Source organism: Lagenorhynchus albirostris, chromosome 4 (genome assembly GCF_949774975.1).
Source record: "Lagenorhynchus albirostris chromosome 4, mLagAlb1.1, whole genome shotgun sequence".
Classification (NCBI taxonomy): Eukaryota; Metazoa; Chordata; class Mammalia; order Artiodactyla; family Delphinidae; genus Lagenorhynchus; species Lagenorhynchus albirostris.
This window is the reverse complement of record NC_083098.1, coordinates 67655258-67667642: the sequence shown is the minus strand read 5'-3', so window position 1 is coordinate 67667642 and position 12385 is coordinate 67655258. Positions and strand designations below refer to the sequence as shown.

At 36.4% G+C, this 12385-nt stretch overlaps 1 protein-coding gene across 9 annotated transcripts in view; it reads left to right on the top strand.

The window, feature by feature from the left end:
- The window catches only part of ADGRL3 (adhesion G protein-coupled receptor L3), an 854596-nt gene that overhangs the window by 753310 nt on the left and 88901 nt on the right, over positions 1-12385 (top strand). For all 9 annotated transcript variants that reach the window (XM_060148098.1, XM_060148094.1, XM_060148096.1 and 6 more), the window contains one exon: positions 7679-7899. In XM_060148098.1, the coding sequence (XP_060004081.1) occupies positions 7679-7899 (221 nt within the window). The remainder of the gene's footprint in view (positions 1-7678; positions 7900-12385) is intronic.

Here is a 12385-nt window from a genome sequence, read left to right as displayed (position 1 = left end):
CATACAAATTGTGAAATTTTTGTTCTAGTTCTGTGAAAAGTGCCATTGGTAGTTTGATAGGGATTCCATTGAATCTGTAGATTGCTTTGGATAGTATAGTCATTTTCACAATGTTGATTCTTCCAATCCAAGAACATGGTATATTTCTCCATCTCTTTGTATCATCTTCAGTTTCTTTCATCAGTGTTTCATAGTTTTCTGCATAGAGGTCTTTTGTCTCCTTAGGTAGGTTTATTCCTAGGTATTTTATTCTTTTTATTGCAATGGTAAATTAGAGTGTTTCCTTAATTTCTCATTCAGATTTTTCATTATTAGTGTATAGGAGTGCACGAGATTTCTGTGCATTAATTTTGTAACCTGCTACTTTACCAAATTCATTGATTAGCTCTAGTAGTTTTCTGGTAGCATCTTTAGGATTCTCTATGAATAGGATTTTGTCATCTGCAAACAGTGACAGCTTTACTTCTTCTTTTCTGATTTGTATTCCTTTTATTTCTTTTTCATCTCTGATTGCTGTGGCTAAAACTTCCAAAACTATGTTGAATAATAGTGGTGAGAGTGGACAACCTTGTCTTGTTCCTGATCTTAGTGGAAATTGTTTTAATTTTTCACCATTGAAAACAATGTTTGCTATGGGTTTGTCATATATGGCCTTAATTATGTTGTGGTAGGTTCCCTCTATGCCTACTTTCTGGAGAGTTTTTATCATAAATGGGTTTTGAATTTTGTCATAAGCTTTTTCTCCATCTATTGAGATGATCATATGGTTTTTCCCTTCAATTTGTTAATATGGTTTATCACGCTGATTGATTTGCTAATAATGAAGAATCCTTGTGTTCCTGGTATAAACCCCACTTGATAATGGTGTAGAACACTTTAATATACTGCTGGATTCTGTTTGCTAGTATTTTGTTGAGGATTTTTGCATCCATGTTCATCAGTGATATTGGCCTGTAGTTTTCTTTGTTTGTGACATCTTTGTTTGGTTTTGGTATCAGGGTGACGGTGGCCTCATAGAATGTGTTTGAGAGTGTTCCTCCCTCTGCTATATTTTGGAAGAGTTTGAGAATGATAGGTGTTAGCTCTGCTCTAAATGTTTGATAGAATTTGCCTGTGTAGCCATCTGGTCCTGGGCTTTTGTTTGTTGGAAGATTTTTAATCACAGTCTCAATTTCAGTGCTTGTGATTGGTCTGTTTATACTATCTATCTCTTCCTGGTTCAGTCTCAGAAGGTTGTGCTTTTCTCAGAATTTGTCCATTTCTTCCAGGTTGTCCATTTTATTGGCATAGAGTTGCTTGTAGTAATCTCTCATGATCTTTTGTATTTCTGCAGTGTCAGTTGCTACTTCTCCTTTTTCATTTCTAATTCTATTGATTTGAGTCTTCTTCCTTTTTTTCTTGATGAGTCTGGTTAATGGTTTATCAATTTTGTTTATCTTCTCAAAGAACCAGCTTTTAGTTTTATTGATCTTTGCTACTGTTCCCTTCATTTCTTATTTACTTATTTCTGATCTGATTTTATGATTTCTTTTCTACTGCTAACTTTGGGGTCTTTTTGTTCTTTCTCTAATTGCTTTAGGTATAAGTTTAGTTTGTTTATTTGAGATGTTTCCTGGTTCTTAAGGTAGGATTGTATTGCTATAAACTTCCTTCTTCTAACTGCTTTTGCTGCATCCCATAGGTTCTGGGTCATTGTGTTTTCATTGTCATTGTTTCTAGGTATTTTTTGATTTCCTCTTTGATTTCTTCAGTGATCTCTTAGTTATTAAGTAGTGTATTGTTTAGCCTCCATGTGTTTGTATTTTTTATACATTTTTTTCCTGTAATTGATATATAGTCTCATAGCTTTGTGGTCAGAAAAGATACTTGATACGATTTCAATTTTCTTAAATTTACCAAGGCTTTTTTGTGATCCAAGATATGATCTATCCTGGAGAATGTCCCATGAGCATTTGAGAAGAAAGTGTATTCTGTTGTTTTTGTGTGAAATGTCCTATAAATATCAATTAAGTCCATCTTATTTAATATATCATTTAGAGCTTGTGTTTCCTTATTTATTTTCATTTTGGATGATCTGTCCATAGGTAAAAGTGGGGTGTTAAAGTCCCGTACTATGATTGTGTTACTGTCGATTTCCCCTTTTATGGCTGTTAGCATTTGCCTTATTTATTGAGGTGCTCCTATGTTGGGTGCAAAAATATTTATAATTGTTATATCTTCTTCTTGGATTGATCCTTTGATCATTATGTAGTATCCTTCTTTGTCTCTTGTAATAGTCTTTGTTTTAAAGTCTATTTTTTCTGATATGAGACTTGCTATTCCAGCTTTCTTTTGATTTCCATTTGCATGGAATATCTTTTTCCATCCCTCACTTTCAGTCGCTAAGTGTCCCTAGGTCTAAAGTGGGTGTCTTGTAGACAGCATATATATCGGTCTTGCTTTTGTATCCGTTCAGCCAGTCTATGTCTTTTGGTTGGAGCATTTAATCCATTTACATTTAAGTTAATTATTGATATGTATGTCCTATTACCATTTTCTTAATTATTTTGTGTTTATTATTGTAGGTCTTTTCCTTCTCTTGCATTTCCCGCCTAGAGAAGTTCCTTTAGCATTTGTTGGTGGTTTAGTGGTGCTGAATTCTCTTAGCTTTTACTTGTCTGTAAAGGTTTTAATTTCTCCATTGAATCTGAATGAGATCCTTGCTGGGTAGAGTAATCTTGGTTGTAGGTTTTTTCCTTTTATCACTTTAAATATATCCTGCCACTCCCTTCTGGATTGCAGAGTTTCAGCTGTTAACCTTATGGGAATTCCCTTGTATGTTATTTGTTGTTTTTCCCTTGATGCTTTTAATATTTTTTCTTTGTATTTAATTTTTGATAGTTTGATTAATATGGGTCTTGGCTTGTTTCTCTTTGGGTTTATCATGTATAGGACTCTCTGCACTTCCTGGCGTTGACTGACTATTTCATTTCCCATATTAAGGAAGTTTTCAACTATAATCTCTTCAAATATTTTCTCAGTCCCTTTCTTTTTCTCTTCTTCTTCTGGGACCCCTAAAATTTGAATGTTGATGCATTTAATGTTGTCCCAGAGTTGTCTAAGACTGTCCTTAATTCTGTTCATTCTTTTCTCTTTATTCTGCTCTGCAGTAGTTATTTCCACTATTTTATCTTCCAGGGTGCTTATCAGTTCTTCTGCCTCAGTTATTCTGCTATTGATTCCTTCTAGAGAATTTTTAATTTCATTTATTGTGTTGTTGATCATTGTTTGTTTGCCCTTTAGTTCTTTCAGTTCCTTGTTAAACGTTTCTTGTATTTTCTCCATTCTTTTTCCAAGATTTCGGATCATTTTTACTAGCATTACTCTGAATTCTTTTTCAGGTAGACTGCCTATTTCCTCTTCATTTGTTTGGTCTGGTGAGTTTTTACCTTGCCTCTTTATCTGCTGCATATTTCTCTGTCTTCTCATTTTGCTTAATTAATGTGTTTGGGGTCTCCTTTTTGCAGACTGCAGGTTCGTAGTTCCTGTTGTTTTTGGTGTCTGCCCCCAGTGGTCTAGGTTAGTTCAGTGGGTTGTGTAGACTTCCTGTTGGAGGAGACTAGTGCCTGTGTTCTAGTGGATGAGGCTGGATCTTGTCTTTCTGATGGGCAGAACCTCATCTGGTGGTGTGTTTTGGGGTGTCTGTGACCTTATTATGATTTTCGGCAGCCTCTCTGCTAATGTATGGGGTTGTGTTGCTAGTTGTTTGGCATAGAGTGTCCAGCACTGTAGCTTGCTGGTTGTTGAGTGGATCTGGGTCTTAGCATTGAGATAGAGATCTCTGGGAGATTTTTGCCTTTTGATATTACATGGAGCCGGGAAGTCTCTGGTGGACCAATGTGCTGAAGTCAGCTCTCCCACCTCAGAGGCACAGGTCTGACACCCGGCCAGAGCACCAAGACCCTGTCAGCCACACGACTCAAAAGAAAAGGGAGGAAAATAAATAAAATAAAATAAAATAACGTTATTAAAATAAAAATAATTATTAAAAATAAAAAAATTAAAAGGTAATAAAAAAAAGAAAGAAAGAAGGAAGAGAGCAACCAAACCAAAAAACAAATCCACCCGTGATAACAAGCACTAAAAACTATACTTAAAAAAAAGAAAAAGAAAAACAAACAATAAACAAAAAAACGGACAGACGGAACCCTAGGACAAATGGTAAAAGCAAAGCTGTACAGACAATATCACACAAAAAAGCATACACATACACGCTCACAAAAAGAGAAAAAGGAAAAAAAAATCTATATATTAAAAAAAGGAAGAAAGCAACCAAATCAATAAACAAATCTACCAATGATAATAAACTCTAAATACTAAACTAAGATAAACATAAAACCAGAAACAAATTAGATGCAGAAAGCAAACCCCAAGTCTACAGTTGCTCCCAAAGTCCACTGCCTCAGTTTTGTGATGATTCGTTGTCTATTCACGTATTCCACAGATGCAGGGTACATCAAGTTGATTGTGAAGATTTAATCTGCTTCTCCTGAGGCTGCTGGGAGAGATTTCCTTTTCTCTTCTTTGTTCGCACAGCTCCTGGGGTTCAGCTTTGGATTTGGCCCCGCCTCTGCATATAAGTTGCCTGAGGGCATCTGTTCTTAGCACCCACAGGACGGGGTTAAAGGAGCAGCTGATTAGGGGGCTCTGGCTCACTCAGGCTGGGCAGAGCAGAGGTACGGAATGTGGGGCAAGCCTGAGGTGACAGAGCCTGGAATGACGTTGCAACAGCCTGAGGCGTGCCATGTGTTCTCCTGGGGAAGTTTTCCCTGTTTCATGGGACTCTGGCAGTGGCTCCCGGGAGGGGAGGTGTGGATAGTGACCTGTTCTTGCACATAGGCTTCTTGATGGCTGCAGGAGCAGCCTTAGTGTTGCATGCCCGTCTCTGGGATCCGTGCTGGTAGCTGCAGCTCACGACAGTCTCTGGAGCTCGTTTAGGTGGTGCTCTGAATCCCCTCTCCTTGAGCACCCTGAAACAATGGTCTCTTGCCTCTTAGACAGTTCCAAACTTTTTCCCGGACTCCCTCCAGCCTAGGTGTGGTGCACTAGCCCCCTTCAGGCCCTGTTCATGCAGCCAGCCCTAGTCCTCTCCCTGGGATCTGACCTGCAAAGCCCGAGGCTCAGCTCCCAGCCCCCACCCACCGCAGCAGGTGAGCAGACAAGCCTCTCAGGCTGGTGAGTGCTGGTTGGCAGCAATCCTCTGTGCAGGAATCTCTCCGCTTTGCCCTCCACACCCCTGTTGCTGTGCTCTCCTCCACGGCTCCGAAGCTTCCCCCCTCCGCCACCCGCAGTCTCCGCCCGCGAAGGGGCTTCCTAGTGTGTGGAAACTTTTCCTCCTTCACAGCTCCCTCCCCGAGGTGCAGGTCCTATCCCTATTCTTTTGTCTCTGTTTTTTCTTTTTTCTTTTACCCTACCCAGGTATGTGGGAAGTTTTTTGCCTTGTGGGAAGTCTGAGGTCTTCTGCCAGCATTCAGTAGGCATTCTGTAGGAGTTGTTCCACATGTAGATCTATTTCTGCTGTATTTGTGGGGAGGAAGGTGATCTCCACGTCTTACTCCTCCGCCATCTTGAAAGTCTCCTAACATGAGTTTTTCTAATTGACCTATTTTGGAAAATAGTTCAAACTCAATGTCATTTTTATAATTTATATACTCTTGCCAAATTTTGTTTTACACTTTATATTTTCTTAAATTCTGTTTACATCTTTAAGTGCTAACTTCGTACTTTACTACTAACCACGTTTAGCCATATCAAGAAAGGAAGGGAAGGAGGGAGAGAGATGGGGAGAGAGGGAGGAAGAGAGTGAGGGAGGAAAGGAAGGAGGGAAGGAAAGAAATAGGAAAAAATGAATAGCACTAGCCAACTGTTCTTGATAAACCCAAACAGAAAATATGATCAACAGACAATACCTAATATAGTAAACAGACTTTATGCACATTTGTAATTTTTGTGAGGCCCTTTCTACTAACTTAAGATTTATGCACATAACGCAAGTTGGTTCTCATGAGTAAAACTGCAAATGAAAATTCTCATTTTTTAGAAGACTTGTAGGCATAATAAATAATTCATTCATTTAATGCTGTTCTCTGGTATGTGTCCATATGTATACAGTATGTTACAATGAAAATGCAGTTGGATTCATGTTTGTGATTACACATTCATGATTAATGGCTGTGAAGGGTACAATTATAGTGATTATACTTTTAACTGGTTATCATATACAAATGTGACAGTTTTTCCCATAAATGCATACAGATGAATAAGCAATCAAAGTGCACATTCTTTCTCCAAAAATGTAAAGCCTTCTGATAACAAAAATTAATAGTTGAAGTTCTAACTCTACAAAGCAAGAAATGGAAAACGATGTTATTTCCCAAGAAGAAATCATTTCATTCTCTTTTTAACCTGCAATTCAAATGCTCTGTGATTTCTTTTCATTTAGAAACCTTATTCTTATTTTTGCTTCTTGATGTTACATATGGTATGATAAACTTCTCCAAGTGTTGCATACTGCACAAAACTTCTGACATGTAGCATAAAGGACAATGATTGATATCAAAAATTTGGATTGAGTGCAGCTCAGCCCAACTTGTCTTTACTCTTATTGCTGTATATGTGTTCTCTTCCTGCCTGTTATGTGGCAGTCAGGCTCTACTTTCTCTTTCTAGCCCCTTTGACACTTGATTGCCTCATCTCCCCTTCATCGTCATCTCTCTAATCCAAGGAAATAGACCTGCCCTTTGTCTCGTTTCTCAAAGATCATACTCGCCATTGAATCCATACTAATGAGTTAATTTCTATAAATTTGTTGCCTTTTCTAGTAGGAACTGTAGAGTTTAGTTAAGACTTCTTATAAAAAATGAACGCCTCCCCTCCAAAGGAGTGAGAATTTCAGGAACTGACATAAGATAATTAATATATGGTCAGCTGAAACTTATAGTACCTTAGAAAATATGCCAAAGTAAGGGCTAGCTGCCTTTTGTGACCAAGCTTGTGTAACACATTTAGTAAAATAACAAAAAAATGAGAGAATGAAAGCACTTCTGGAACACTTTATTTTAACCAGATCTACATTTACAGCTATGCAGTACGAACTTCCCAATGTCATCTTAAATCCTTTCTGAAATAAGGCAAGGAAGAAATAAACAATAAATAATAATGAATTAATAATCTCATTATAAAACACTTTAATTATTATATTTTTTTATTTTAAGAGCTTTTATTCTCCTTGATTTTAGTGTTTCTCTTTCACTTACATTGAAGAACTTAATATGTTAATAAACACAGGATTATGACCAAGAAAAAAATTCATGAGATCTATTTTAAAACCTTTAGACTAATCTCAGTAATAATTATCAATAGGATCTTATTAGAACTTTTCCCTATATGTTATACTTTTTTCTTATTATAATGCTCTGCTGTCATCCATAGCCATTATTAATAAAATGTTAAATAGAGTTTTCACAGATAAGTTATATTTAATTAGGTTTTAATGTCTGAATTTTAAGAATCTTGTCTCAATTATTTTTTTGCAGACCTATCTTATTATTGCAGTCTTGATAAATATTTATTTTAATTTTATGGCAGTTGGTATTTCATTTGGTAGTTATTTGACTGACTCATTTGTTCCTTTCCCTAGATTGCCTGTGCTGTTTTTGCTGCTCTCTTACATTTCTTCTTCTTGGCTGCCTTCACGTGGATGTTCCTGGAGGGAGTGCAACTCTATATTATGCTGGTGGAGGTTTTTGAGAGTGAACATTCACGAAGGAAATACTTTTACCTGGTCGGCTATGGGATGCCTGCGCTCATTGTGGCTGTGTCAGCTGCAGTAGACTATAGGAGTTATGGAACAGATAAAGTGTGAGTTTACGTTTTCTTTCCTTTTTTTCCTCTTTTAAAATCTAGTTGAAATTGAAACTTTGCATTTTCTCAGAAGCTAAGGTCTTTATATCACTTCACAGCAATAAACAGCAGAACTGTAGAAGCAAATGGAGATAATTCAATTCATGGCTTGTACTTTTGTTATGATGTAAAGAGAGAGAAAATATTCCTGAGATTGAACATCTACATCACAACCTTGAGTAATTATAAAAGGATGATACTTTTAATATCTTTCAGAGCATTGAGACATTTGTCAAATGAAGAGCTAGCTGTATTAAAGATGTGTATTCAGAGGACAGTGTAGTCCATGACTTTAATGGCTTCTCTTCTTCCTGACATGTCAATTCTAGTCACTAGAAATTAACATATCATTAACAGAAAGATAGAGCATATGAGCAGGGGCAGCTTGTGTTTTCCTTTTTTCCCCTAGGTGGCTATTGGGGTACAGTGATGAACTTTATTTTCAACATACCTTCAAATTGGTGAAACATACCCATAGAGATGATCAGCATACTTATGGAAAGAAATTCAGTGAAAAATATTTCAGTAATCCACATCAATATAATAGTTAGGATCCTGAGAATGAATGAGTTTCAACAGAAAAAGTTTAGAAAGAAGACCAAAATAGATCTCTGATGAATACTCACATTTAGAACATAGATTGAGGAGGGAGAATAAAAATAAAGAAAAGAGATAACCAGAGCCTTAAAAGAGAACCATGGGGAAAGTGAGAAGAAAGTTTCAAGGTGGTATTCTCTGTCCATTTATCCTTTGCAACAACTATTTTGGCAAAGTGCTGGAAGCAGAAGCCAAATTGGAAAGTGTGAAGAGATAAGTCAGTGGCAACGAAGTAGAGTCTTCAAGTGTTATCTACAGCCTGAAAAAGTTTGATTGAGAAATAGTGAAAATATTAATTCATGGTAACAGTAATGAAGAAGGATTTTTAAAAATGAAGTCCCAAAATATCTAGGATGGGAAGAATCAAGTTGGTAAGAGGAGATTAGTAGAGAGAAAGTATCTTATGCCTCATTTGTATTAAATATATATATAGGCTGAATGAAAAGAAAAGGTCCTAGGGGGATAGAAAGACATAAGATTAGACATAAGATGAGAAAAATGTTGATTTAGTACTGAAAGTGGCCTTAGAATTCACCTAGTCCAAGGTATTATTATTATTATTATTATTTTATTATTATTATTTTTTTTGCGGTACCCGGGCCTCTCACTGTTGTGGCCTCTCCCACTGCGGAGCACAGGCTCCGGACGCGCAGGCTCAGCGGCCATGGCTCACAGGCCCAGCCGCTCCGCGGCATGTGGGATCTTCCCAGACCGGAGGACGAACCCATGTCCCCTGCATCGGCAGGTGGACTCTCAACCACTGCACCACCAGGGAAGCCCCAAGGCATTATTTTTATAGATGAAAAAAAATCAAGAACCAGATAAATTAATTGCCTTGTCCATGGTGATGGAGGTAGATAGTGGCAGACATGTGATGAAATAAGTCAGGCTTATTTCCACTAAAACTAGGATGTTTTTGAAATAGTCAGATGACCCCTGTCTTCTGAGGTGTGAAGGAAATAACAGAAAAGATAAATTTGGAAGTGGAAGAATTTTTCCCTCAAATAGGAGATGCTGATTTTTGAGTGAATAGGTGAGGTCACACTGAGAGGACAGATTTGAAAAGCTCTGAAATGAGCACTATGGAAAATGTGTTAAGGAGCCAATTAGACATTAATAAAACGATTTCCAAGCAGTAGTGTAGGCTCAGATGAGGTTAGACAACATCAATTGTACAGAAGTTAGTAAGCCAAATTTCATGACTTTTCACCAGCAGTCAGCAGCCTGAATATGCTGGCAATAAAGCAGCTCGTTTTCCAGAAGAGAAGATTCAGGAGGGAACCAAAAGAGGACTCCAGAGTTATAGGGAGCATAGTTAAAATAGAATATACGTTGGTGTAGAAGCACCAACAATACGATTAAAAGAATACCATCTTGGGCTTCCCTGGTGGCGCAGTGGTTAAGAGTCTGCCTGCTGATGCAGGGGACACGGGTTCGTGCTCCGGTCCAAGAAGATCCCACATGCCGCGGAGCGGCTAGGCCCGTGAGCCATGGCCGCTGAGCCTGCGCGTTCGGAGCCTGTGCTCCGCAACGGGAGAGGCCACAACAGTGAGAGGCCCGCGTACCGCAAACAAACAAACAAAAAAGAAGACCATCTCGCTTCTGTTGAATTTTTTTCTTGAGTACAGTGACAAGCTACATAAAACAATTTGTCTAAATGTAACTAATAGTAATTATTTTTTAATCTAACATTTGTGAATTGTGGTCAAATCTGAGGTCATTTTGTGTATCCCAGTGGCAATCATGGACCAGATTAGGATTAGGTAAAAATATTGCCTGTATTTGCTCCTAAAGACATTTTAGGGGCGGGGGATTAGATCATAGAATTTAATAAAAAAACACCTTTATTGATATAATTTGCATACCATAAAATTCACTCTTTTAAAGAATACAATACAGTTGTTTTTAGTACATTCAATTTAGGCATCCATCACCACTATCTAATTTTAGAATATTTTTATCCCCTCTAAAAGAAGCCCATTAGCAGTTACTGGCCTTAGATCATAGGATTTTACATTTTAATTAATGCATTTTCTCTCTAATGTATTAAATTGACTGATATTGTTATTTGTGACCTATACTATAAATATTGTCCTTATATAGTTCAATTTTGCTCTCTTGCAGTTCTTGACTTGCTTTTATTTTTGTTTCCTGTTGTTTTTTCTCTTTAGATATTTGCAAATTTTCCTATTACTGAACTGACAACTTGTTTGCTTTATGTTTTAGTCATTTATTTTGAAAGAGAGGTCATTTTCTGGATAGCAGGAATCTATCTTTTCTTAGAATCAATACTATGTAGTCTCTTGTGATTTTTTTAAAGTTTCGGCCATCATTGCTTTAATTTCCTGCACCATAACTGGAAGATCTCATTTACTGACATTATCACTTTGTGAGAAAGGAGGCTAATTTTTTTCCCAGGCATTGATTTAAAACAAGCCTTAATAATAGTTCAGTTTCACCATTATGATTTTTCCCAACACAAAGAGAAGCAAAACAGATACAGATAAAATAAATGGTAAATGAAAGAGGGATAGAAAAGGATAGGGAAAATTGCACTAAAATTCTTTCACAGGTGGGCATAGAGCATTTAGTGTCTCATTTGTGCATTTTCAATAAATTGTCCAGAGAGACAAAACTTCAAAATACATGGAAAAAAGATTTAACTTCTTCCTTTGGGAATTCATCCAACTCAACATCTATACAGTGCTGTTTTGCCCATTGAGGAAGCAGGTGTTGAAAAAGAAACATTATTCAGTCATTTGTATTTACTTGATAAGCTGAAAGGAAGAGATCATGTTTCCGTCAGGAGTTTAATCAAGATATTGTCTCAAATAAAAATATAAGCAATGAATTTTTATACACTGGAAGGATTTCTGCATATAGAATTATGTATTTTGTTCCTTATTATTAAATGTTTTTGTTTTCTGGTTTCTGTTACTATTGTTTATTTCTTTTATTTCAAGTGGCATTTCCTACTTCCTGCTCATCACATTTGGGGGCTTTTTGGTTTGTTTGCTTGTTTTTGCCAGTGTTACCTTCTTATGTGCTACATTGATTTTTTTAAATACAAATACGTAAAGTCTACAGTCATAAATAAACTGGAATTAGCCAGAATTCAGAGACATGTTGTCCCTCATTTTCTGTAAATTCTTATTAAGCTTAATACAGTAAATTTGTATTTCTCAGAAGTCTATTTTACTTATTTTTGGAATTTTGTTATTATTACATTTTTACTTCTTAGTCTCAACCACTTGGATTACATCAAGACTAAAACCATTGAATACATATTACAGTAATCTAAATACAAATTTCTCTTTCTTTTCTCTCCTCTTAATGTATTTTATTATAATAACAATGAGGTTTTATTTCTGAAACCTTTAATAATAATAATAGCTTACATTTCTAAAAAGTAGAGAATCGTATCAATGGTAGGAGATAAAATTAGAGACAGAATTGTTTTTGTAGGTTAAATAAATGTTATTTTGATACAGATAGAGGTAACTATCATCTATACATATAATCTAACTAATAAGTTAGATTATACATATTATCTAACTTTATGACAGAAAAAGCAGTAGTTAAAGTCATGGGTAGATTGGAAAAGGACTGGAAGTAGGTTCCAAGAAGAGGAGAAGGGAGGGTGCTGGGAAGGAGTGAAACTCAGAGAATAACCCAGAAATTAAAATGTGGGCACAAAAATTGGTAAAAGTTTTCTGAAAGATGTTGATCAGGTCATGAACATTTATAATGGACCAGAAAGAACATCCTTGAGTTCTAAAAGCATAACTGAGCTTTTAAAAATAATTGAAATGAATTTTATGATCTGAAAATTATTATAAATCATCTG